The following is a 26,080-nucleotide window of genomic DNA, read 5'->3' as shown; positions in this document are numbered from 1 at the left end:
TCCAAGTTTTTATTTCGTACTGTACATGTATCTTTTTATTTCTAGGTCTCTGGTGCGGCTCCCCCCAGACCTGGCAGTAGTTTTGCTCATTTTGGATTTGATGAACAGCTTATGCATCAAATTCGGAAATCGGAGTATACCCAGCCCACTCCTATACAGTGTCAGGTGAGTACTGTTACTTCCTATTCCTCTAGCATTAAAAGCAGAGGAGCTGTAGGCAAAAATGACCCTTAGTCCATATGAAGCTGTGAGCAATTGTGATTGCCTATATTAAGCCATCCTGAAGCATAATTCATGTACATCCATGCAAATTACTTTAATCTTATTGTAAAAAATAGGTTTACCTGCTACTTTTTAAAATGTCAACTGTAAATAAAGTCCAGTCTCTTTTTTTAATTGGCCTACCCACTAGGATTTGTACACAGCACATTGAGAACCTTATACTAGGAAACAGTTCACACCTAACTAGCACCATGAATAAGATGGGTAGGCTACATGGGAAGTGGTTTTCGGTTTTGTTTTGGGTTTTTGGCTATTGGCATGTATTCCATTGCCTTAGTGAAGTGGGCCCACCTCTGTTGCAGTGCATGTGCAAGAGATTGTACTGCATACGCAGCCGGTTAGAACAAGAGAGCGAGGCTATCAGTCAGTAGTGTAAGGTTATAGCCAACCTTGCTGTAGCTGCATTTTTTTATATTTTAAAAAACGCAATAAATATATGGGATTTTTTTAAAGTTATGTCTAACATTGATAAAATTCCTCAGACTTTGTTGTGTTTAGAGGTTGGTGTACGTGAGGTTAGTCTATATTGCGGCGATAAAAATATCTGCTGCTGAAAAATGCTGGATTGGCAGCACTTAAGGATAAAGTGAGTACATCACAGCTCAGTACTGGTACAGTATGGTCAGGAGCAGTGAAAGCTTCTCTTCACCACGCCACCAGTGTGCCTACATCTGGACCAAGAGGGAGGGGACATCCCCTAGAGAGAATTGTTCAGTCTCTTGACTCCTCTGCTAAGATTCAACAGGAATTTCAATTGTGTTTGATATGTATATTTATCCACTGAGTACGGTACTGAACCCTTGCCACTGATTTCACATAGGCCATAAAACAGCCCTGAAGTGCTAATAACTTTAGTCCTCTAACAAGTTCATCCAGACCTGAACTTGGCAACCTAGATATGGAAGTGTGTGTAGCCTGTTGCCAATCCCTTGTGCCATCTTGTCCTGATTGTGTGGGTTTTCAATCTCTCTGTTTTATCAGTCTATTTGTGTTAGTTGACACACAGGTTTAGAATAATGTGCTTTTATTTTCAGGGTGTTCCGGTTGCATTAAGCGGCAGAGACATGATTGGCATAGCTAAGACTGGCAGTGGGAAAACCGCAGCCTTCATCTGGCCAATGTTGATCCACATCATGGATCAAAAGGAGTTGGAGCCAGGGGATGGTCCCATTGCAGTGATCGTGTGCCCAACCAGAGAGCTTTGCCAACAGGTAGGTACATAATATACATAGTATATTTGTTAGCACTGTTTCCTCATAGAACATGGCAGATCTCTGTGCAAAAGACATTAGCAGATAAACGGCAATAATCTATTGAAAAAGATGGAACTATGGGTTAGTGCCCTGGTTTATAGTTTAAGATAATGCTCTACACTTGTAACTCCTTTCATCCTGGGATGTTAACCAACTTTATACATATTAACTAATTATCTAATATACCTACGAAGTGGGTTGGCATTATACTTGTTTCCCCTTCTGTAAAAGGGAGGTAAAGAGGTAAAATGATTTGCTCGAGGTCACCCAGGTGAATGAAAGAGCTAGGACTAGAATGTGGGAATCTGGACTCCCCATGCCCATCTCTCATATCTAGACAGCACTCTTCTTGTCATGGAAATATTTGTTTGCATTATTTTGGAGGGAATAGCCCCAGGAAGCGGGCATCAAATCTATCAAAACTGTGTATGTTAATTACAGATTGGTACAATGCTGACCTATGCTGTATCCTATTGATACTTGACATGCCCTAATACTACTACTACTAATGTCATAATAACTAATAATAATGTCAGTTATGTTGTTCCTGAATGCTGAATATATAATATAGCAATATATGCCTCAAAAGGACATTGCTGAGGTTAGTTAATGTTCGTAAAATGATTTGAAGTTGAAAAGTTCTGTATAAATGCTATGGTCCAAATTCTGCAGCTGGATGCATGGATAGGTTTTCAAGTAAAGTTAATGGGAGCTTCACATATGTATTTCGGAGCAGAATTCAAGCTTGAGGATTTGTAATATGCTCCCTTGAGTTACATTAAGACCAAGTTTGAGATGGTGGGATTGAAGAATTAGTTGATATTTCCAAGAGTGAGAGACCTTTTGGTTGAGTCTCTAATCTGAGCTGTGCTTTGCTTTGTTTGCAACTTTCAGATCCATGCGGAATGTAAACGCTTTGGAAAGGCGTATAACCTGCGCTCGGTAGCGGTGTATGGAGGAGGAAGTATGTGGGAACAAGCCAAAGCTCTACAGGAAGGGGCAGAGATAGTCGTCTGCACACCAGTAAGTATATTTTAACAGTGATGGAATCTTTCTTTTTTGCCTGCACCGGAGCTTAGGATCCTGGCTTTCTTTTAAATTGAAAGTGAGAGGTTGTTTTTTTTTTTTACCTGTTGATGGGGAACTCTTTCATTAACTATTCAAGCCCTGCAGCCTTCCTTACTACCAACAGCTTAGGAGGTGCTATAACAAACATGCTGAAATCATTGTTTAATCTGGAAACTTTGAGAGGGGTAAGCTCTAAGTAGAAAAGATGAGAAGGAACAACGTCAGACTGAGTCAGTACGAGGCATGCTTGGTACCAGCACTTGATTTCTTGTCCTTGAGATTGTGATGAAAACTTTTTGAAAGTGACCAGCTCCAGTGCCGTGTTCCTGAATCAGCAGACAACATGCAACAATAATACTGAAAAGCGTGAACAATCTATATTACCTTGGTTGTGTGTTAACTCTGAAATCTAATGATAGTAATTTGAAGTTGCCCCATTGTTAACTTGGATTCACTGCCAATCAGTTATAAACAGACAGCTATTTTGTAACTGTGGGTGGACCTTGAGCAGCGTACCCACCACATAGTTTACACTGATTCCTGCGAAGGAAGAAATTGGGGGGGCGTATGTCTAAAATATTCACAAGTCCAATGATTTCATTTTAATAATGAAGATCAGTATTAGTGAAATCTCTGGGTAAAATGAGAAGAGACAAACTGAAGGAAATGCAAGTGATTATCTGTTATGGACAACCAGAGTGAAAGCAATACATGAAAAATTTCTGGACCAGTTATTGAGGAAAAGCATAGGGTATTTGACCCTCTGGTACTTTTAAGTGTGAGTTTGTGCAGATATCTATCTAATCAAATAAAACTACATGTCTACAATTTGAAAAGTAAGAAGAGTAGAAATGTACTCTACCGTGATCCAAGGTGTTGTAACTAAGTCTAAAGGGATGCAGCTAAGCAAAGGAAATTGTGAGTGGAGTATCAGGGAACATTTCCTAACTGGGAGATCTGTTAGATTGTGGAAATGGTAGAAATCACTTCATATGAGTCATTTAAAACTAGAGTGTGAAAAGTACTCAGATATACTGGAGGGAGCACTTTTGTATTGCCCGCCAAAGAGAACTATTTTGTTCCTCTCCATTTTATTTCCGTTACTTTGTTTGTATCCAAACAAAGCCTATTATGATCTTCTCACTGGCGTCAGTGAGTTCAGAATCGGGCCCATTTTCTCAAGGTTTCCTGAAGTCTTTCTTGCATATGCTTCAAATATTCACCTATTGTCCAAATATGATAATGTCTGTTTCACTGTGCTGAGCCGTCTGAACTCTTCTGTAAAAGCAGCAAAGAATCCTGTGGCAGCTTATAGACTAACAGACGTTTTGGAGCATGAGCTTTCGTGGGTGAATACCCACTTCGTCAGATGCATTCACCTGCACGTCCACCAATGTAATATACGCCATCATATGCCAGCAATGCCCCTCTGCTATGTACATTGGCCAAACTGGACAGTCTCTACGGAAAAGGATAAATGGACACAAATCAGATATTAGGAATGGCAATATACAAAAACCTGTAGAACACTTCAACCTCCCTGGCCACACAATAGCAGACCTTAAGGTGGCCATCCTGCAGCAAAAAAACTTCAGGACCAGACTTCAAAGAGAAACTGCTGAGCTTCAGTTCATCTGCAAATTTGACACCATCAGCTCAGGATTAAACAAAGACTGTGAATGGCTTGCCAACTACAAAACCAGTTTCTCCTCCCTTGGTTTTCACACCTCAACTGCTAGAACAGGGCCTCATCCTCCCTGATTGAACTAACCTCGTTATCTCCAGCTTGCCTGCATATATATACCTGCCCCTGGAAATTTCCACTACATGCATCTGACGAAGTGGGTATTCACCCACGAAAGCTCATGCTCCAAAACGTCTGTTAGTCTATAAGGTTCCACAGGATTCTTTGCTACTCGTACAGATCCAGACTAACACGGCTACCCCTCCGATACTGAACTCTTCTGTGTACAACGGACAAAGGTCATGGGTCAGTTCTGCAGGATCTGTTGCTATATTTGAATATATATATATGTTCATTGTTGTAATATATTTTAAAGCATGGATGTCTTATATTTCTTGGAATAGAACAGGTTTTTCCCCAGATGTCCGTTCTATTTTTATATTGTGCCAAGCCATTATGACACATTAGCCTAGGCAGTTGCTGTATATAGCTCTTATGAAAAATGAATAATTTAGTGTTAGGTACATTTTAGGTAATACAGATTGTTACAACAATCATTCATTTTCAGAATGGAGATGGTTGCAGCCATAATCCTCACACTGCCACGTTGTGGCTTACTGACTTTCAACAAACAAGCTGCATTATTGCAACACAGTTCTATAATTTAATGATGGTGTTGTAATGATTATCAAACTAATTGCCTGGAAGGAGTCTGTAAACCACTGGGCTTTGCCTCAATTAGCCAAGTAAGAATTCAGTTATGAGTGTCCCAAAGTAAAATTACATTTAAATATGTCTCCAGGTGAATATACAGGGTCTCAGCAAAATTTAATGGTCCAGGTTGCTATGCCTTTAAGAGTTAAGAAAATTATGCTGGCATGTGTATAGTGACAAGGTAGTGACCAATTTAAACACTGGGTTGCCTGTTGGATGTGGATGGGGTCTCTAGTGCATGTTTCACTTCAAAATTGAATGAAACTAAAAGTAGAGGTTCGTTTTGTAGTGTTGGCCCTATATGCTGGGATGGGAATTTCAGATAATTTGGTGCCTAACTCTTAAGGCTCTTTTGAAAATCCCAGCCTTAAAACGTAGTCTACCAGGCACACTAACTGTATGCGTTTGGAATCTTACTTTCACTGACTTGAAAATATAATTGATACAGAACTGCTTTTTGAACAGCAGTGATCTATTATAGACTGAAGCACTGAGACATTTTCTATTACAAGTCTCTTTTTTTAGTATCATGATGATTTATACCGGAGCAGTAGCCACTTTCCTCAAAGATGCCACTTGTTACACTTAAAGGCTTGTGGATTTAAATTTTTGTCTTCTGATAGGGTCGCTTGATTGATCATGTGAAGAAGAAAGCTACCAATCTTCAAAGAGTCTCTTATCTTGTGTTCGATGAAGCAGACAGAATGTTTGACATGGGTTTTGGTATGTATTGAATGAAAGCCTCCATACAGTATAAAGTAGTGGTACACAATTTTCAATCTGAATTGGCTGGCTGAAACTCTTGTAGCTTAACGGAACTTTGAAATCCATTGAGAAAAATCTGTATGGACAGAACCCTTGCTAGGTATGCATTTAAAGTGCATGACCTTTTAGCATTGATGAAAAGGGGCCAGGCAGGTCTAACAAAATGAGATTGGGAATGGGATTCAGGAACTGCTAGGTTCTAATCCTGACTTTTACCTCCAACTTTCTGGGTGGCGTTGTGCCAGTCCCTTCACCCCTATGCGTTAGTTCTGCAGGTATAAGTGGGGATGCTGTATTAACACCTGCCTACTTCACCGAGATGTTACATGCTTGATCAGTTAATATTTGTACAGTGCATAGAATACGTGGACAGCTCTGCAGTGTCATTAAAGAAGGTCCGTGCCTTGACATAGCATGGCTTTGACTCTGCAGTGGCGGAAGCAAACCAAAGAGCAGAGAGGCTTGCCAGTGTATTGTAGGAGGTGTAGGGACATGCACTCCGATTAATTTGGAGCACAATTGAAGGGAGTTATGAAACAGCATTTTGGCAGCAAATAGATGCAGCCTGGAAGCAATAATAAAATTAGACATCTCTTCAATCTGTTTAATTTAAATATGAAATATGGGGCATAAAAATTGCTATGGAGTTGCTGTCAGAGCTATTCTTTTGATTGTTGAGCAGATAAAGTTAGAGCATTTTGATACCCTCAGATTTTTACTAATAACTGGTTGTGTTGTTGGAATTTTCTTGCTGGGTGAGTAAAATGTCATTAATTTTTTTCCGTGATAATCATCATGGTAAAGAGCAAGGTTTTGTGCTTGTAAATTTACATGACAAATTGGTAAGTATGAATTAGTTTGTCTTTTTTTTGTAAATGTGCAGAGCCACTGGCCCTGGATAATTCTTCTTTGTTTTCTTTTTCTATTGCAACTTCAAGCCCTTGCTTTGTTCCCCGTAGTCAAAGCTTATTTAACTCGAATCCTTACCTTCCCAAGCCAGTGCCTGTTGTATTAAGGCTGTTCAGAGTTAGTGGCTGGAATTTGAGCGCTATACACACTGTACCCTCATTTTTGGGGAGCAGCATTGCTTAGTCTGTATCTCAGGTTAGCTCCACACTCATGGCACTAACACTTAGGCTGGAAGTCAGTCAGCCCTCTCAGAAGCTGTAATTAATGCTGTTTAACAACCAAAGGCACACAGAAAATGGATGCACTTTGCAGAGCAAAACTATCTCTCTGCCAAAATCCATTTACTCTGCTGTCTTCATCTGTTTCATCAGCTGGCCTGAAACACTTGCCTATTGACGTCTCAGTTGGAGTAAGCTGGTTTCTAATAAACCAATGATTAGTGAGTCTGAACAGAAAGAAGCTCTTCAGATTTTTGTTTGCTAGGGCAAAAACAATTTATATATAAAGTACTATGGATCCTTTTTTTTTTTTTTAAATCCACGGAATGCACAAAAATCTTGACTAGATTTCCTTTCATTCGCTAATGAAATAGTGCTGTGTTTTGCATTATGTGCTGTTTTCTCTTTCCTTTCTCAGAATACCAAGTAAGATCAGTTGCCAGTCATGTGCGCCCCGATAGACAAAGTAAGTACAAGCATGTTTCACAACAAGCTACCACAGGACAAAAGCTTAGGAAGAGGCATTGGTATTTAGTAGTTAGAGCAAGAGTCTTGGAGCCAGGACTCCTGGATTCTATTTCCAGCTTTTCCACTGACTCATTCTCTGACCTTAGATATGTCACTTGGGACAAGATTTTCAAGAATTCAGCTCCAGTTGTTTTTGGTGGTGGTTAATATCTAGTTCAGAGGAGAGTTGAAGACATAATATTTAATGTTCTGTGAGATCCTCTGATGGAAGCTGCCATGGGAATACAATGTGGCGTTCCCGTCTTTCCACATCTTGTTTTTGGATAACTGAATAAATGCTCTTATTCTAACCATTTTCCTGTGTATGTATTTAATGTATTCTGGTACATTAATATAAGCCTAGGTGCTAAAGGATTTAATGGAAATTTGCCTTAAACTTGGTAAAAGTTTGAGTATAACTCAGAATCCCTAACACCTAGCACAGTTCTTATGTTTCTGTTGTACAGAGATTGTTAATAAGATCTATACAGAAGTGTATTCATAGTACAGAAAGGGAGCGTACTCTTCAGAGAGTTCAAATAGACTTTTCCTTCCAGCTCTCTTGTTCAGTGCCACTTTTCGTAAAAAGATTGAGAAGTTGGCCAGAGATATCCTGATCGACCCGATTCGAGTGGTGCAGGGAGACATTGGAGAGGTAATCCTGCAACATTGTTTCTGAAAGAGAATTCAAAGATGGTGGAGGAAACCATCTTATTCTGTTGTCTTGTGTTATTTACATTAAAGCTTAGATTACAGCTGTGGTCATTGACTGCCAGGAGGAAACATTTTGTGTTCTTGAACAGGAGGTCTGAAAAAAATAAGTAATGTAATTAAGAAAAAAAATTCTAATTTTATGGTAACTCAGAGACTTTAAGGCCAGAAGGGACCTCTAGTCTGACCTTGTGCACGTCACAGGCTACAGAACCTCACCCACCCATTCTTGTAGTAGGCCCATAACCTCTGGCTCAGTTACTGAAGTCCTCAAATCTTGATCTAAAGACTTCAGGTTATAGCCATTTACTCCAGTTCAAACCAGTAAGTGACTCATACTCCAGAGGAAGGCAAAAAATACCCAGGATCTCTGCCAGTCTGACCTGGGGGAAAATTCCTTCCTGACCCCAAATATGGTGATGAGTTAGATTCTGAGCATGTGGGCAAGACCCACCAGCCAGACACCTGGGAAAGAATTATCTGTAGTAATTCTCTGTAGAACTAAGCGTTCTCACTGTGATGGGAGCTTTTATTAATGCCTGGAGCAGCCCTGATACTAAGAAAATTGCTCTAGAGAAAAAATAACTCTGATAAATTAATAAGTTCTGCCATTACCTTCAGTGGCTCAGGCCCTTCGTTCCTAGTGTAGCCTTTGATTGCCTGGAGAGTAACAGGTTATTAGCCTTGTTACTGAGTTAGAAAAGATCTAGACCCCTTTATTTTAACTTAGAACTTTGTGAAATTTTGTTCTAATAAAAGCCTTTTTAAAAAAGTTAGTATATGTCTAATCCTGGCAACACAACACAAGTACATTTTCAGCACAGTGCATGGCAGTTTGGTGTTTCAGTTTCTGTTAGTCTGAGACTCATATGGATGAATTCCTGTGTTTTGCCCTGAAAATGTAAAGGATCAATTAAACCTGTGCACAGGTTTTACAATCCTAAGACTCCTCATGAAACTAGTAATATAACAGCTTCCAGCTGGTTTGTGTGGGGATTTTGGCTACTTGCTTGCTTAGCAACAGCATAACAGCTGTGTCAGCTAATTGTTCTAACAGGTGACAGGCATACATTTGCTTTAAGAAATTTTGCAAGCAATATATGCAAATAGCTGAGATCTAACCGTACTGCAGGACATTTATAAGAGAATCCTTCCCTACCGAAATCTGTACACATGCCTTCAAAAGACAACACATCCTGCCTTATATTTGATTAATAAAGAAAATTAATGGCTGATTAAAGCCCTTGGGATTTCAGCTTCCTTAGCAAGCATTCTGCCTTTGAGAAAAGGAACCTCTTTGCTAGCTCAGCCAGACAGTGTCGCTTCTGTTGCTGCAGGGAAATGCAGATATTCTGGTTTCTTTGGGCAAAATTATGAGACTATTTTGAAAACATCCTCCTCTTTGGTTCCATTTGTATCAGAACACGTGCACACAAATCAAAATATCCCCCAAATGGTGCCATGTCCCCCACTCCTATTGATTCATTGTAGAGTTTGTACAGTGAACTCCACCAACATCATGATTTACCCTGGTTCAGATGAAATGTCACAACTCCCAGAGGAGCCTTTTTCCTCGGATCCTGCACAAATGATTTTTCTGATGAGTGCTCTCTCTTCATGTCCTTAGGCCGGATTATTCCCCTGCTTTCTGATCCTTGTTTTGCTTAATCTAGCTATTTTAAATGGTAAATGTGGTATGGTAGAACATTAGAGACATCCTGGCAAGATCTGCGCTTTGCCTCTCCCACACTGATGGTTCAGCCAGTCCCAGCCTTCTGTGCCCCATTGGGTCAGTGTATTCAGAGACAGGGCAAGGGAATAAATGCAAATGAAGTTGAAACTTTTTCAAAAGGGGAACTTCACCACATTTCATCCTACTCCTCCCCCTCGCCTCTACACTTCTGATTTGAATCCCTGTGCTGCATTCAGTGTCTGCCTTGTACTTTCTGTGCCATCCTTGACCACTCTAGGTTATAACTGTAGTCTTTCTCACTCCTTCCAATAGGCAAATGAAGATATTACCCAAATTGTGGAGATTCTCCCCTCCGGCCCTAGCAAATGGAGCTGGCTGACCAGGCACCTGGTGGAGTTCACCTCTGCTGGGAGTGTTCTTCTGTTTGTCACCAAGAAAGCGAATGCAGAGGAGCTGGCCAATAACCTTAAGCAGGAGGATCATAACCTAGGGCTGCTTCACGGTGACATGGACCAGAGCGAAAGGAATAAAGTCATTTCAGACTTTAAGAAAAAGGGGATCCCAATTCTGGTTGCTACTGATGTGGCAGGTAGGGAACAAGTTTCTCGTAAAAGTTAATATATACAAACTGGCAGCCTCAACAGAGGGGCTAGTGAATCAGCATAGAAACTAAATGCTGCCACGTGCACAATTGACCCTGATGAGAGCAACGTGGGGGAAATTTGCATGGCAGCTGACTGACCATACTGCAGCTAAACAAAAGACTTTTTTTCCAGCTTATCACCTAGTATCTTACACAAGATGGACTTTATAATATGATCACATGAAAAATGAACTAGCCAGAGTATTGCTGTTCTGTTTTTGCAGCAACTTTTGGGTTTTTTTCCCCATTTAATGAGAACAAAACCTTGGGAGTGTTTTCTTAAAAATGAATTGTGTTGCGGGGGAAAGAGTGTCATCTTATAGCCAAGAGGTTAGGCTCCTGGCTTGTGATGTGAGACACTCAGATTCAAGTCCCTGTTCTGCCTAATTCAGAGCAGAGATTTTCATCCCAGATCACTCCAAATCAGGCCAAGCTGCCACTTGAACCTGGATCTCTCACATCTCCTGCATCCCAGACCAGTACCCTAACCCCCCAAACATTTTGGCTTCACTTAAATTTCATTTAGGCAAAAATATTCCAACCACCTCTACATACAAGTCCGTGTGTGCTACCTGTTAGGTTTTCCCTATTGCTCTGTTTCAGGCGGTAGCTAAAGAGGTAGTTTGGACTAGGCTGATGCCAGCAAGCTTTGGGTTCTGATCTACTGGCTTATGTGACCTTGAGCAAGTCACTTCGCCTTTCTGTGCTTCAGTTTCTGCATCTATAAAATGGCTGCTACCCACCTCATGGGATTGTAAGCTCTGTGAGAACGTCAGATGAAAGGGGATAGAGAAGTGCAAAGTATTAATACTAAGTCTCTGACTCACACACACACACTGACTCACACACACACACACACACACACACACACACACACACACACACACACACACACACACACACACACACACACACACACACACAGTCTTCACTGAGAGAGGCACAGCCTCTCTGCAATTATGTGCATTGCTGATGATGTCCCTTTTCCATGCATACAAATGGAAGTAAGCAAATAGTAGTGGGATTTGCTTCCATAGCCTTAGGAACAATAGTCAAATGTTTTTCAGAAGAACACTGTACTAGGAGAGGGGTCTTATTTTCAGTTCTAACAATACTAGACTATACATATGCTTGCCAGCTATTCTTAAAAAAAAAAAGTTTACTGCTCCCTTATGAAATATTGACTGTCTGGTAGCTTAAAATCAATTAGGACATTGCATAGTTTTCTAGGAGGGGGAAACAGACATCCAAAACCTTCAGAAAAACAGCTTTTAGATCCTGGACTTTTGACTAAAACAAAGTGTTGTGTTTTATCTGCTGTATCCTCTAATAAGGCACTCTTCCCCACCCTTGTAGGGGACATACTTGACTAAATGGGTCTCTTCCATCTCTAATGTCCATGATCCTGTTAACCTGATGTGTAGGATGTGTGTTGCTGTCGGAGTGGATGTCATTAAACTTCAGCTAACTAGTGGTTTCAGCTATAACAGAGCTGGCTTAAATGGGTTGTACTCTAGTGCAAAGCTCTCTCTTGTCTGAGCTGTGTAAAGTGACCCAGGTCCATGTAGATGGGATTTGTTTGTGTTTGTTCAAGAGAATCAGGCTGATCGTCATGTTGCTCTATGTTACAGCTCGTGGTCTGGATATTCCTTCCATTAAGACTGTGATCAATTACGATGTGGCCCGTGACATAGACACCCACACACACAGAATTGGACGTACTGGCAGGGCTGGTGAGAAGGGAATAGCTTACACTTTACTGACTCCCAAGGATAGTAATTTTGCTGGTGATCTTGTCAGAAATATGGAAGGAGCCAATCAACATGTTTCAAAAGAACTCTTGGACCTTGCAATGCAGGTACAAACACAAAAACATCTCTCTCAGCTAGAGGGAGCATCGTCATTCAGTGGGTAGAGCTGGGCAAGGGGGAGATCAGGAGTTCAGGAATATAGTCCTAGCTCCGTCACAAACTTGCTGTATTGCCTTTTGTCTCACTATATCTCAATTTCCCTACTGTAAATTGTAAAAATCATACTTGTCCACCTTTCAGGGGTTTGTGAGGCCTAAAACGACTAAGAGTGCCAAGGAAGCCAGGACCTGCTGATTCCAGCTGAGCACTGCATGGGTTTAAAGAGTCTTATTACGATCAAATCCTCGCACACTTCCTGTCTTTATGGCAGGCACCTAGAAAATGTGGCTTAATTGAGAGTTGTGCAAGACAGCCATTGCAGAGACTTCTGCTCTGTGAAATAGTTCTTACCTGTTCATGGTATCTGCTTAGCAACACTGTCTGTCCAAGCTATTCTGGCATTTCCACAGAAAGCATGCTTGATAGTCAGGGTTGTACCATTGTATTCTGGGATTTCTGACACTTTTCCCATACTGCCCACCACATCTGCTGAGTACTGTCCAGTGATTTTCAAGAAGGCTTAGGTTCCTGGGCTCACTTTTGAAAATGGGACATAGGCTCTTAAATCACTTAAGCACGTTTGAAAATTTTACCTTACTGGTTCCATCAGACCTGAGCAAACCAAGCCAGGCATTTGGCAGGTACAACCAATGCTCATAAAACCCTGGGACAGTGCTTGTGTGTAGACATAAAGCTTTGCAAACTCACGGTGTTCCAAGTAACTGGGGCAGCATCTTTTTGCCTTCAGTACCTTAGTTTCTGCTTAGCCTGTTGCTGGCGTGAATTGATTGCCTCAGTGGATCCTAACAGTGAAGTGTGGAAGGCCATAGACCTCCCATGGTGAAGGTCTTTAGAGAATGTCTTTGTTCCTGTATTTTTACAGGAGAAAAAACAAACCATGAACATGGCATAAGAGTTTAATAACGAAAAGCAGTGCTCACAAGATGCATAACATAGAGGAAGCCTCCAGTCACAAACAGGGCACAATGCCATCTCCAGTTTAGTTTTAGTGCAGCTGTTTCCCCTGTCCTGTCAGCTTGTGAGAAGATCTGTTTTGGGGCAGGAAATAGAGATGTTTTATGTTTTTCTTTGAAAACGATCAAACTAAACCTTCCTCTCCCCACACCTGCATTTTTTTTTTGCATTTCAAGGAGTTGTCTTTGTTTCATACAGAATGCCTGGTTCCGGAAATCCCGTTTCAAGGGAGGGAAAGGCAAGAAGCTGAACATTGGTGGTGGTGGCTTAGGATACCGCGAACGCCCTGGCCTGGGTTCAGATGGCTCTGTAAGTAGAAAACTTTAGAGGGCTATTTCTTTTCATGAAAATCCAGCCTAACATTGGAGCATAACTCCACAGGACCTGTACACAGGATTCAGCCTATCCGGTTTCAGACTGTTGCGCAGCTCAGAATCTTTGAGATTCAAACGTATCATTGAAAAGTCCTTGTACTTGCCTTGGTGGCTTTGTTTAGAGCCACAGAGTAGGTTTGAGAGGGACGCAATTCTAATTTGACTTGCCTTTTCCTGAAGTCGATGTTCAGCACAAAACTTGTACCTTCTAACCGGTCCTGGGAGTGGTGATTGCTCCACAAGAATAGGATATAGTTGAGCCAAGAAGCTGTGCACAGGTTGGTTCCTGACAGCAAGAGATTTATGGGATTCCATTAGACTGATTGGGAGCAGTCGTTAGAGCCCTATCTGTGCTACAAAAACTATTCATTGCTGCCCAGAGAGTCTTCAGTAAGTGTAGCTGAGCTGGCGCCGAGCACAGTTTAGCTTGAAAAGTATTGATGTACTATGTGCAGCACCAGTATAATAACCAGAGTCAAGACCTGGTCAGCTAGTGAAGATTTTTGGTTTTGTCTACTCTTCCAGCTAAATCATATTCAGCCTTGCTTAAGCTGCAGCTGTTGCTCAGGCATACATAATCCCAACAATACATATAAAACGATGGGGTCTATATTATCTTACCACTCAAGAAAGAGATCTTGAAGTCATTGTGGATAGTTCTCTGAAAATACCCACTCAACGTGCAGTGGCAGTTAAAAAAGCTAACAGACTGTTGGGAATCATCAAGAACGGGATAGAAAGAAGACAGAGTACATCTTATTGCCTCTATATAAATTCATGGTACGCCCATATCTTGAATACTATGTGCAGATGTGGTTGCCCCATCTCAAAAAAGGTACTGTATATTGGAATTGGAAAAGGTTCTGAAAAGGGCAACAAAAATGACTGGGGTATGGAACAGCTTCCATATGAGGAAAAATTAAAAAGAGGGGGACTTTTCAGCTTGGAAAAGAGACAACTAAGGGGGGATGTGATTGAGGTCTATAAAATCATGACTAGTGTGGACAAAGCAAATAAGGAAGTGTTATGTACTCCTTCTCATAACAAAAGAATTAGGGGTCACCAAATGAAATTAATGGACAGCAGGCTTAAAACAAACAAGACAGTCACACAACGACAGTCAACCTGTGGAACTCCTCGTCAGAGGATGTTGTGAAGGCCAAGACTATAACAGGGTTCAGAAAAGAACTAGATAAGTTCCTGGGGGATAGGTCCATCAATGGCTATTAGCCAGGATGGGCAGGGATGGTGTCCCTAGCCTTGGTTTTGCCAGAAGCTGGGAATGAGTGACAGGGGATGGATCACTTGATGCTTGCCTGTTCTGTTCATTACCTTTGGGACACCTGGCACTGGCCACTGTCAGAAGACAGGATACTGGGCTAGATGGACCTTTGGTTTGACCCAGTATGGCCATTTTTAGGTTTTTATGGAAGCTTGTAGACAGGGCCCACATGACAGGCAGGGACTGGTTTTCAGGGGACTCTTTGCTCTGGATTCATGCTTACCTCTCCAGGTGTGGAAATGAGAATATCCCACAAATATCTGTTTACCAGAGTTAAGGGAGAACCATCAGATAAAAATGTTCTTTTCTTTCCCTCCCCACTATTAACTCTTCTTTCTTTATGGACAGCTCCATCTGGTGGTAATGTTGCCTAGAGGTTAGAGCACGGGACTGGACTCCTGAGTTCTAATCTTGGCCGTTTCCCCATCAGTAAAGTGGGAATGACCCTGCCTTTCATGGCTGTTAGGGAGACAACATGGCTGAAGTAATATCTTTTATTGGAGCATCTTCTGTCGGTGAGAGAGCAAAAGTTGGTCCAATAAAATATATTACCCCCCACCCCCTTGTCTTTCTAAGATACTGGCACCAACACAACTACAACTACACTGCAAACAATCTCAGGGCTGTTGAGAGACTTTGCGATCTTCAGGGGAAAGGCACTCTAGTGCAGCGCAGCATCCAGTCCCTGAGTTTGGAGGTAGGACGAGGTGAAAAGTGTGTAGTTTAGAGAGAGAAGTTCAGTTTCCCTTTTGCTTTCTCCTCAGGACCGTGGGAGCAGCAGCAATGTGATGAGTAACTATGAGGCATACAAGCCATCCACTGGGGCAATGGGAGACAGACTGTCTGCAATGAAAGCAGCATTTCAGGTTGGTTTGATCACTCGTGTTCCCTACATCAAAAGAAGAGCTCATGAAGTAAACATTGTACTTTTTACTACTGATCAGAGACAAAGCTATGGGCTTAGTTTTCTGGAGGGGCAGAGACCCTGTTGACTTCAGTATGAGTTGGGTACTTAACACCTGAAAATCTTGCCTTTCTCTGGTTTTAATTCTGAGTGGATACGCTGGTCATCATACAAACAGAATACATGTCCTGTGCTATTTGCACCACCTCTTCCTGACTCTAGTTTCCCTGTGCAGTAAAACTGTGACGCTATCATGGATTGAGAGACTTCGCCAGCAACCTGTTCTGGAAACTTTAAAAATACACTTTTACAATTCAGTGCCTCTTGCCGCTTATTACTATTGTTTGTGTAGTGAAAAATTCCATTCCCTGCATTTTGTTCTATGGCCTACGTATCCCTTCAGGAACTATTCCTCAGTAGTACAATCCCGTGGTTTGATTGCTGTCAAGGAACTGGAGTCTTTGGAATATCGTCCACATATAACTAAATTCTTGGGAACGCTCTCTGGCATCCTGTTGCAGTCCTGAGCAGAAGAGTTAATTTAGGATTCTGAATTACAGGTTATACAGATACTCTGTTCCCCAGTATCAGACATGTCCTGCATCATTAAAGGAGTCCCCTTTCTTTCCTGTCTTCTGTGTAGATTGCTTGGCACCAGTGATGTATTGGGTTGTAAGTTGTAAGAGTTAATGAGATACAGTCCCTTCACTAGAGTGTACAAACAAACTCCATAACAGAGAAGTCCCCTTCTTTAGCTCAACATATATTTGTATGTACTGCAGGCAGGTGTGTGCTTTAATTCACTCTTGTTCAGAAGCACAAAACTAATGTTATCTCTCAAAGACCGGCTTCTTAGAGGAGCCCCTTTCACATAGGACATCCCCAGACTTCATGCCAGAGCTATGTGTACATCTGCGAGTTCCCTGACCCTGTGTATTGGCTAACACTCTTTTCTGTTTCCTGCAGTCACAATACAAGAGCCACTTTGTTGCTGCCAGCTTAAACAACCAGAAGACTGGTAGCTCTGCTGCTGGGGCCAGTGGATGGACCAGCGCTGGGAGCTTGAATTCAGTACCAACAAATTCAGCACAGCAGAATGCTGCAAGTCCTGACAGTCCGATTGCCACTGCTGCAGTAAAGGGTATCCCAGGCTTTACCAGTGCTGGGAACCTGAGCAGTGTACCTGGCTATCCAGGTGTTGGAATTCAGGGATACAATAGCACAAGTGCCATCATCAACAGTAGAGAAGGTGGCAACGGCGGTGGTGGAGGTGGAGGAGGAGGTGGTGGCGGCGGCGGCGGCAGAGAACGATACAGTGACAACAGAAGCAATCGCCACAATGACAGTCCGGCGCGCCATGGAGATGGTAGTGGTCGCCACAGTGACAGTCAGCGCCATGGAGATGGTGGTGGTCGCCATAGCGATGGCTATCGCCAGGGAGACAACCGCCATGGGGACAGCCACCGCCACAGTGAAAGCCGCCACTCTAGTGGTGGAAGCAACAGTAGCCGACATGGTGACGGCCGCAATAACGGTGACGGCCGCAATATGAGTGATGGTAGGAACAACGAGGGTAGAAACAACGAGAGCAGGATCAATGAGAACAAGAAAGATGGCAGCAACCGGGACAGCAAGACGGATGGTTTTGCTGTCCCTGAGCCCCCAAAGCGCAAGAAGAGCCGATGGGACAGTTAAAAGCTGATGCATCGTAACCTGGGATCCACACAGGCAGTGATGTCTTTTTAAGGAAGATCTTGGGTTTTGATAACTGGTTATTGAGGAGAGGGGAAGGAAACATTCCCATGTGAGTCGGTGTTGGTACATTTGCAGACAGCTTCACTCTAATGACATGTAAACACAATGCTTCTGTCAGAGAAATCATTTTTATAGAGCTCCTGGGTTCTGCATTTAAAAAATTCGTCCACTCAAGTGACTTTCTGCTGGATTTAAAAACAGATCTAGTTAGCAGGAAAGAGGCCGTTTGTTCCACACACAGAACATTAAGAGACTTGTCGTTCAGAAAAGTTTAAGGTAGTCTGTTTTCTTTAATCAATGTAGATGTTAAAAGCCAGTCCATTTAGAGATGCTCAGGACCCACCTGTTTAAGCATAATCTTTCAATGAGTTGCGTGATACCAAGGTCTCCGATCTATTCCTCCCCCATATTCTCTTCCAGGCCCCACATAATTTGGTCTCAAAATCACCCCCCTAGTTAAGAATGTATCCATGTGTCACTAATGGCCAGATATAAAAGGTTAATTTCATCAAGCAGTTTAAGGGATTCTTGTCTGGTCCTATTTACCATAATTCTACATGTAACGTAGGACAGAATCGTTAGCCAGTTGTAGCAAATGAACTGTCACCTTTGCACCAGCTGGCTTTTATTTTTTAAAAACCTCACTTACGTAACAGCCTTCATCTTCGTGGAAGCCTGCATAGCGAGCGTGTATCTCTGTTGTGCCTGTTTGCTCACTGAGAGAGGGCTAATTGCTTTCTCAGAGAAAAGGGAAGCCCTTTGGTATGTGCTACTTTAATCATGGTCCAGTGTCCCCTTATGAGACAAGACTAACCACAGGGAAGGGGAACTTGTTCTTAAATCCAGGGACCTGCTGCTGTTAAGCCTTTAGGAAGAACCTATAGAAGTAAGTAGTAAAGTGAGGTGGCTCAAAAATCGCCCAGTATCGGAGACGTGTAGTAAAAATGTAAAATCTCGCTTGACTGATTTTAACTCTTAACTGCTGTCGTGTGTATTCCCTGGGTTCCCCCCTCCCCTTTATTTTTTTAATTTTTTTTGCCATAATGGTAGAAAAAAAAACCTTTTTGCTGAAACAGTTCTGTTCTCATCTTGATCTTGTTTCTATGAAGAGAAGTATCGGAAACTGTGTCAGGTTTTTGTGACATTGTGACGTTTTCTTTATCAGCTGTTCATTTACTTTCTGCTTGCTCTAGTAAATGTTTTATTATTGGGATAGGTACCTAGCATGTGCCTTTTTTTTTTCTCTCCGACCCATCTGTTCCTCCTCAGCCGTTTTGGGATTTGGGTAGAGACGTAGCAGAACTGCAGACTTTTTATACACCCTTTTCATCTAAATCCTAAAATGGATGAACTAGAGTGCCTGGCATTAAATGAGGATATTGATATATAATAGGCATTGCAGAAACTTGCTGGCATGAGGGTAATCAATGGGACAGGGTAATATCAGGATACAAAATATATAGAAATGACAGAGTAGGTCACGCTGGTGAAAGACTGGCACTATATAAAGCATAAGGTCAAATAAAGTCAAAATCCTAAATGAATCAAATTATTTTCCAGGTGTCTGGCTGGTGGGTCTCGCTCACATGCTCAGGGTCTAGCTGATTGCTGTGTTTGGGTTCGGGAAGGAATTTTCCCCAAGGTCAGATTGGCAGAAACTGGGGCCAGGGGGTTGCCTTCCTCTGCAGCAGGGGGCATGGGTCAGGTTTATATGAGTGTAAATGGTGGATTCTCTGTAACTAGAAGTCTTTAAATCATGATTTAAGGACTTCAGTAACTCAGCCAGCGGTTAGGGGTCTCTTACAGGAGTGGGTGGGTGAGGTTTTGTGGCCTGCAATATGCAGGAGATCAGACTAGATGATCACGCTGGTCCTTTCTGACCTTAAAGTCTATGAGTCTATAAATTGTACCACAGTATTTCTATGTATAGAAATTTCATGCTTAAACAATAAGAGTATAGCAGTAGGAATATAGTACCGATCACCTGACCAGGATGGTGATGGTGACTGTGAAATGCTCAGGGAGATTAGAGAGGCTACAAAGGCAGAAAACACATATTTTATAGGAGATTTCAACTAATCTCATATTGACTGCATGTCTGGAAGGGATGTAGAGATAAAATTTCTTGACACCATTAATGACTGCTTCTTGGAGCAGCTTTTCTTGGAACCCATAAGGGAAGACAGTGCTTGATTTAGTCCTAAATGGAGCACAGGATCAGGTCCAGGAAGTGAATATAGTTGAGCCACTCAGTAATAGAAACCATAATGTAATTAAATTTAACATCCTTGTGGAGGGAAAAAAACAACAAGACCAAAAAAATGCTACCATGGCTAAACAGCAAAGTAAACGTTGATTAGAGACAGAGGCATCCTTTAAAATTGGAAGTCAGAGCATACTGAGGAAAATATAGAGGAGCATGAACTCTGGCAAGTCAAGTATAAAAGTATAATAAGGCAGGCCAAGAAAGAATTTGAAAATCAATTACCGAAGGACATGAAAACTAACAGCAGTTTTTTTTTAAGACCATCAGAAGCAGGAAGCCTGGCAGTCAGTGCGCCTGTGACAGGTTGGATTACAGAAGCCAGCTGATGTGCCAAGACTACCTCTGCTCCTGGTTTTCCTGCCAGCCCAGGACTCCAGCAACCTGTCTTGCTGAGCCAGAAGCTCCCATCTGCTCCAACAAAGACCCCGGATCTGAATTACTTGCCCCAAAACTGCAGGTTTACCTGAAAGCAGCTAACAGAAGTGTGTTTGTCTTTAATACCCAGATGCCCAACTCCCAGTGGGATCTAAACCCAAATAAATCTGTTTTACCCTGTATAAAGCTTATGCAGGGTAAACTCATAAATTGTTCGCCCTCTGTAACACTGATAGAGAGAGATAGACAGTTGTTTGCTCTCTGTGGTACTAATATATACTCTGAGTTAACTAATAAGTAAAAAGTGATTTTATTAAATACAGAAAGTAGGATTTAAGTGGTTCCAAGTAGTAACAGAACAAAGTAAGTCACCAAGCAAAATAAAATGCACAAATCTATGTTTAATCAAACTGAATACAGATAATCTTACCAGTTTTAGAATGCTCCCTTTTACAGACTAATCTCCTTCTAGCCTGGGTCCAGCAATCACTCACACCCCTTGCAGTCTCTGTCCTTTGGTCCAGTTTCTTTCAGTATCGGGGTGGGGGAGGTGGAGAGGCGCTCTCTTTAGCCAGCTGAAGACAAAATGGAGGAGTCTCCCAAGGGTTTAAATAGACTTTATCTTGTGGGTGGAGACCCCCTCCTCCCTCATATGCAAAGTCCAGCTCCAAGATGGAGTTTAGGAGTCATCTGGGCCAGTCACATGTCCATGCATGACTCTGTTTTTACAGGTAGTATCCATTGTTTACCTGCTACCTTGAACGTCTTCAAGTAGACTTCTTATGTGGATTAGAACATTCCAAGATCCATTGTCCTTTAAGTGTTTCTTGATTAGGTACTTAATTTCAACATTCCTTTCTCCAGCAACTGATCAAATGCTCTACTAAGGTTATGTAGAAATCAAGCCAGTACACAGCTAACATTCGTAACATCGAATACAAAAATGATATATGCATGCAAATAGGATTAATACATTCGGTAGCTCATAACCTTTATGGAGATATGTTACATGGCATATGTAGCATAAAACCCATTCTAAGCATATTTCCATAGAGCCTTATGGGAGGTACCGTCACCGCGTCCACTGGACGATCGAGCTGCAAAAGGAGCACTCAAGGCAGACAAGGCCTTTTCAGAGAAGCTAAATTAATTCTTTGCATCAGTCTTCATTGCAGAGGTGGTGAGGGATATCCCCACACCTGACTATTATTTATAGGTGACAAATCTGAGGAACTGTCTCAGAGTGAGGTGTCAGTAGAGATTTTGGAACAAATTGAGAAATTAAACAGTAATAAGTCACCAAGACCATATGGCATTCACCAAAGAGTTCTGGAGGAACTCAGATATGAAATTGCAGAACTACTAGCTGTGGTATGTAACCTATCTCTTAAATCAGCCTCGGTACCATGTGACAGAGCATAGCTAATGTAATGGCTATTTTTAAACAAGGCTTCAGTGGCAATCCTGGCAACTACAGGCCAATAAGCCTAACTTCAGTACCAGGCAAATTGGTTGAAACTATAGTAAAGAACAAAATTATCAGACACTTAGATAAAAACAGTATGTTGGGAGAGTCAAGATGGCTTTTGTAAAGTTAAATCATGCCTCACCAATCTACTAGAATTCTTTGAGGGAATCAACAAGCATGTGAAAAAGGGTGATCCAGTTCATACAGAGTACTTGGACTTTCAGAAACCTTTGACAAGGTCCCTCACCAAAGGCTCTTAAGCAAACTAAGCAGTCATGGGATAAAGAGGAAAGATCCTTTCATGGATCAGGAACTGGTTAAAAGACAGGAAGCAAAGGGTCGGAATAAATGGCCAGTTTTCAGAATGGAGAGAGTTAAATAGTGGGGTCCCCCAAGGATTGGTACTGGGATCTGTGCTGTTCAACGTATTAATAAATTACCTGGAAAAGGGGGTGAGCAGTGAGCTGGCAAAATTTGCATATGACACAAAATGACTCAAAATAGTTCACTCCAAAGCTGATGGTGAAGAGTTTCAAAGGGGTCTCATAAAACTGGTGATGGGGCAATAAAATGGTAGATGAAAGTCCATATGGATAAAGGCAAAATAATGCACATTGGAAAAAAATAATCACAACTATCCATACAAAATAAGGAGGTCTAAATTAGCTGTTACTGCTCAAGAAACAGATCTTAGAGTCATCATGGATGGTTTTCTGAAAACATCCACTCAATGTGCAACAGCGGTTAAAAAAGCGAACAATGTTAGGACCTATTAGGAGAGGAATAGATGATAAAACAGAAAATATCCTAATGCTGCTATATAAATCCATGGTATGCCTACACCTTGAATACGGTGTTCTGTTCTGATTTCCCCCTCTCCCCCCCACCAAAAAAAAAACCAAAATTGGAAAAGGTGCAGAGAAGAGCAACAAAAATCATTAGAAGGATGGAACATACCAAGAGAGATTAAAAAGACGGGCTGTTCGGCTTAGAAAAGAGACATTTAAGGGGGGATGTGATAGAGGTCTATAAAAAACCAAGAATGATATGGAGAAAGTGAATAGCGAAGTGTTACCCTCAGGTATCCTGAGAACTAGATGTCACCTGAATAAATTAATAGGTAGAAGGTTTTAAACAAGCATAAGGAAGTACTTCACACAATACACACTCAGCCTGTGGAACTCATCTCCAGGGGATGTTGTGAGGACCAAAAATATAAATGGTTTAATAAAAGAACTAGATAAGTTCATGGAGGACAAGTTCATCTGTGGCTATTCGCTAAGATGCTCAGGGATGCAACCCAATGCTCCGGAGGTGCCCTAGATCTTCCATAGCCAGAAGTTGGGACTGGGTGACGAGGGATGCATCACTTGAAATTGCTCTGTTCTGTTCATTCCCTCTGAAGCATCTAGCATTGGCCACTGTGGGTGACCAGATGCTGAGCTAGATGGGCCCTTGGTCTGACCCAGTATGGCTACTCATATGTTCTCCCATCTTCCCCAAAAGTCCACTGGGTTTTAGTAAAGGGTGAGAGGAGTTTTTGTGTTTCTCCTGTAATATCCTGATGGAAGGTGCTAATCACTTCACAAACATTAAGATTCAAAGCCCATGAGCTAGGATAGGCCTTGTCTCCATTTTACAGCTGGAAAAACTGAGGCACAGAGTGTCTTTGACTTGCCCAAGTCATACATCAAGTCAGCTGGGAGCAGAACCCCAGCATCCTAGCTCCCACTTCCCTGCACTAGCTTGTAGCCAGTTTAAGCTAAGACGCCTGTCTTATTACCTAGGTACCTTAATATCTTAGTCTGGCCTGGCCTTCAGAATAGTTTCTGATTGAGATGTTATCTAACCACCGTTCTCTTTCATCAAGACAAGCAGAGTTCACAAAGCTTTCCTCAGAGCTGCCAACCAAAAGAGAGCAGATCAGACTCAGCCAAAATAGTGAGCTGAGCCCCTCTTTGGAGCTCTGTCTAGGCGCTGATGGTTCTGGTTCAAAGGGACCACCAGCATGGGGGTAACCTCCCCTGCCACTTAAATGGAAGCCCTGAAGTCTGCACACCATGGGTCTAACCACAAAGCCTTGCATTGGCTCTGGCTGCGCTCTGCCAGGTTCCAGCTGCCTGGAGGAAATGGGCACGACAAAGGTTCAGTATGGAGAATGAGAAGATCTGGCCCTCCAGGGGTGGATGGGCGCGATGGCTGGAGCGCAGGAACTCTTTCCATGATTTGCATTCCCCTCAGTGCCTCATCACACTCTGCATCTTTGGAGTATTGTACAAACGGTGGCAGCTGAGTGCTAGGAAGTTTCCATCCGCATCCCCCCGCTCTGTTATCCTCCCTTCATGGGGCTCAGCTTGTGGTTGCAGGACCAAGCTGTGGATCTGCCAGGGCCTTCGGTTTCTCTCCTTTTTCATCCTGCCCCTTCACTCTTTTGATACCACTATTGAAATTCCTCACTGTGGTCTCTAGGCTACCAGAGGCCTCTCAGGTTTCAATGAGCAAATACCGAGCAGCGCCAGGGACTTATAAAAGTCAGCTCGCAGGCTTGTGTTAGATCCACAAAGGGGCTGGTGCCTTCTCCAGAGAACAAAGTGTCTGTGTGTTTAGTGTGTTGCGTGTTGGCCAGTCAAGAAAAGAATGTGCCTGTAAGACAGGAGGCCTTGCTGGAGTCGCTCTAGGAACTTGTTTCTTCCAGGCGAGTGGGAGCATGATCCATGTTAGAAGAAAACACTTGCTGGGAGCCTGGTCCAGGGTCTAAATCAGGGTGCTTGGATTCTATTTCTGCCTCTGTCACTTCCCCTCACTGTGCCTCAGTTTCCCTATCTGTAAAATGGGGTAAACTCTTCTATCTACTAGATGTGATGTGAAGGTGCTGCTGCTATTTGTATAGCAATTAGAACCTCCTACGCAAGGCGATACGCATGTGCCTGATTTTCAGAGATAACTGAGCCTACTTTGACCATTTAACTGTCACTGTGGTTGCTCAGCACTCATGAAAATAGGCCCCATTATTCCTCTTGTGCAGCAAGAGCAGAATAGACCCCTCTCATCAAAGCATCTTCAAGCACTTTGTACCATTGTTGTCGTTAATCGACCCTCCCTTCATCACTTGGGAGACACGGAAGGAATTGCTCCCGATGTGCCACCACCCGCAGGTAGAACACTGAGCACATACGCTGCAAGAAAAGAAGATTCCTATGTCCAGTTGAATCAGCAAGTGTCATTTAGCAAGGCAGGGGGCAGTTATCTGCATTAGAAGAGGGCCTGGGTCAGATTGTATTTATATGTTGGTGATAGCTAGAGGCCCCCCAACGGTGATCAGGGCCCCAGTGTGCTAGGCACAGTAGAAACACAGAGAGACTCCTGCCCCAGCGATTTTGAGGTCCAAGTAGACGAGACAGACAGAGAGGGGAAAAGGCACAGGGGAGAGGGAGTGACTTGCTCAGGATCACCCAGCAGCAAGTCAGTGGCCAAGAGGTGAATATAACCACATCTCTTGACTCCCAGTGCAGTGCCCTACCCAGTAGACCACACTGCCTCTTCATTACTAGAAAGCACCAAAGGAGTCACTGTTTGGTGCCTGGTTTTAAGAAAAGTTTCTGGGTGAGAATGTCGGTGAGCTTCCACCCACAGAGCAGCGCCCACAGCGCTCGCCATTACTAGCATGTTAGTTGGAGGAGGGAGGGTCACAGTTCAGCATAACCCCCTGCTCACTTGGGTCAGCTGACAGACCTCCCCAAGCACCCTCCAGTTTGCAGCGAAACAGGGCACAGCTCGTTGGCATGCACGATGGTCTGAGCCACATCTGTTCCACCAGACTGACCTGTCTGACTGCCCTTGTTTCTGGGCTTGAGCTGACAGCCTGCTGCCTCCTTGCTTTGAGTTTTGTAGTGTGGAATTTAGCTACCAGATGTTCTGGGATTACCCTCCTCACTGTCGATCAATCCTCTGCAAACCAACATGGTGAGGAATGACCAAGCTTTACTCATTTGCTCTGAAAGGCCCTGATCCAGCAAAGCATCTAAAACACACACTTCCTTTTAAAATCACAGTAGTTCAGCAGATTTCAAGGGGCCTGCTTGTGTCTAAAGTTAGAAGTACGGTGCAGAAGAGGACAACCTCTTTAGGCCCTATGGCCCCAATCCAGCAGATTCCCGTCCCCACTTTGCCTCTTAGCTGAGCTGTCCAGTTTGAGCTCTTCACAGCTTTTCTCATCTGCCAGTCCTTGGATCATTTCTCTTGCTCTTCTTTGACCAGCCAATTTACCCACATTTTCGTGTGGTTAACCTTGTATTCCAGGTTCAGTCACAACACTGCTGCAGAC

The 26,080-nt window shown here is 42.6% G+C and overlaps 1 protein-coding gene across 5 annotated transcripts in view; it reads left to right on the top strand.

Annotated features, from left to right (window-relative positions):
- DDX42 (DEAD-box helicase 42) overlaps positions 1-18,866 on the top strand; it is a 33,572-nt gene extending 14,706 nt beyond the window's left edge. For all 5 annotated transcript variants that reach the window (XM_030541693.1, XM_030541695.1, XM_030541694.1 and 2 more), the window contains 11 exons: positions 46-165; positions 1,317-1,493; positions 2,430-2,558; positions 5,625-5,724; positions 7,312-7,359; positions 7,958-8,055; positions 10,117-10,393; positions 12,079-12,305; positions 13,531-13,641; positions 15,753-15,854; positions 16,859-18,866. In XM_030541693.1, coding sequence (XP_030397553.1) covers positions 46-165; positions 1,317-1,493; positions 2,430-2,558; positions 5,625-5,724; positions 7,312-7,359; positions 7,958-8,055; positions 10,117-10,393; positions 12,079-12,305; positions 13,531-13,641; positions 15,753-15,854; positions 16,859-17,587 — 2,118 coding nt within the window. In that variant the 3' untranslated portion in view covers positions 17,588-18,866. The remainder of the gene's footprint in view (positions 1-45; positions 166-1,316; positions 1,494-2,429; positions 2,559-5,624; positions 5,725-7,311; positions 7,360-7,957; positions 8,056-10,116; positions 10,394-12,078; positions 12,306-13,530; positions 13,642-15,752; positions 15,855-16,858) is intronic.
- Positions 18,867-26,080: the final 7,214 nt, after the last annotated feature.

The sequence above is a fragment of the Gopherus evgoodei genome, chromosome 23 (assembly GCF_007399415.2).
Source record: "Gopherus evgoodei ecotype Sinaloan lineage chromosome 23, rGopEvg1_v1.p, whole genome shotgun sequence".
Lineage (NCBI taxonomy): Eukaryota > Metazoa > Chordata > Testudines > Testudinidae > Gopherus > Gopherus evgoodei.
Note: the sequence above shows the minus strand (reverse complement) of the source record. Positions and strands in the feature narration are given on the sequence as shown.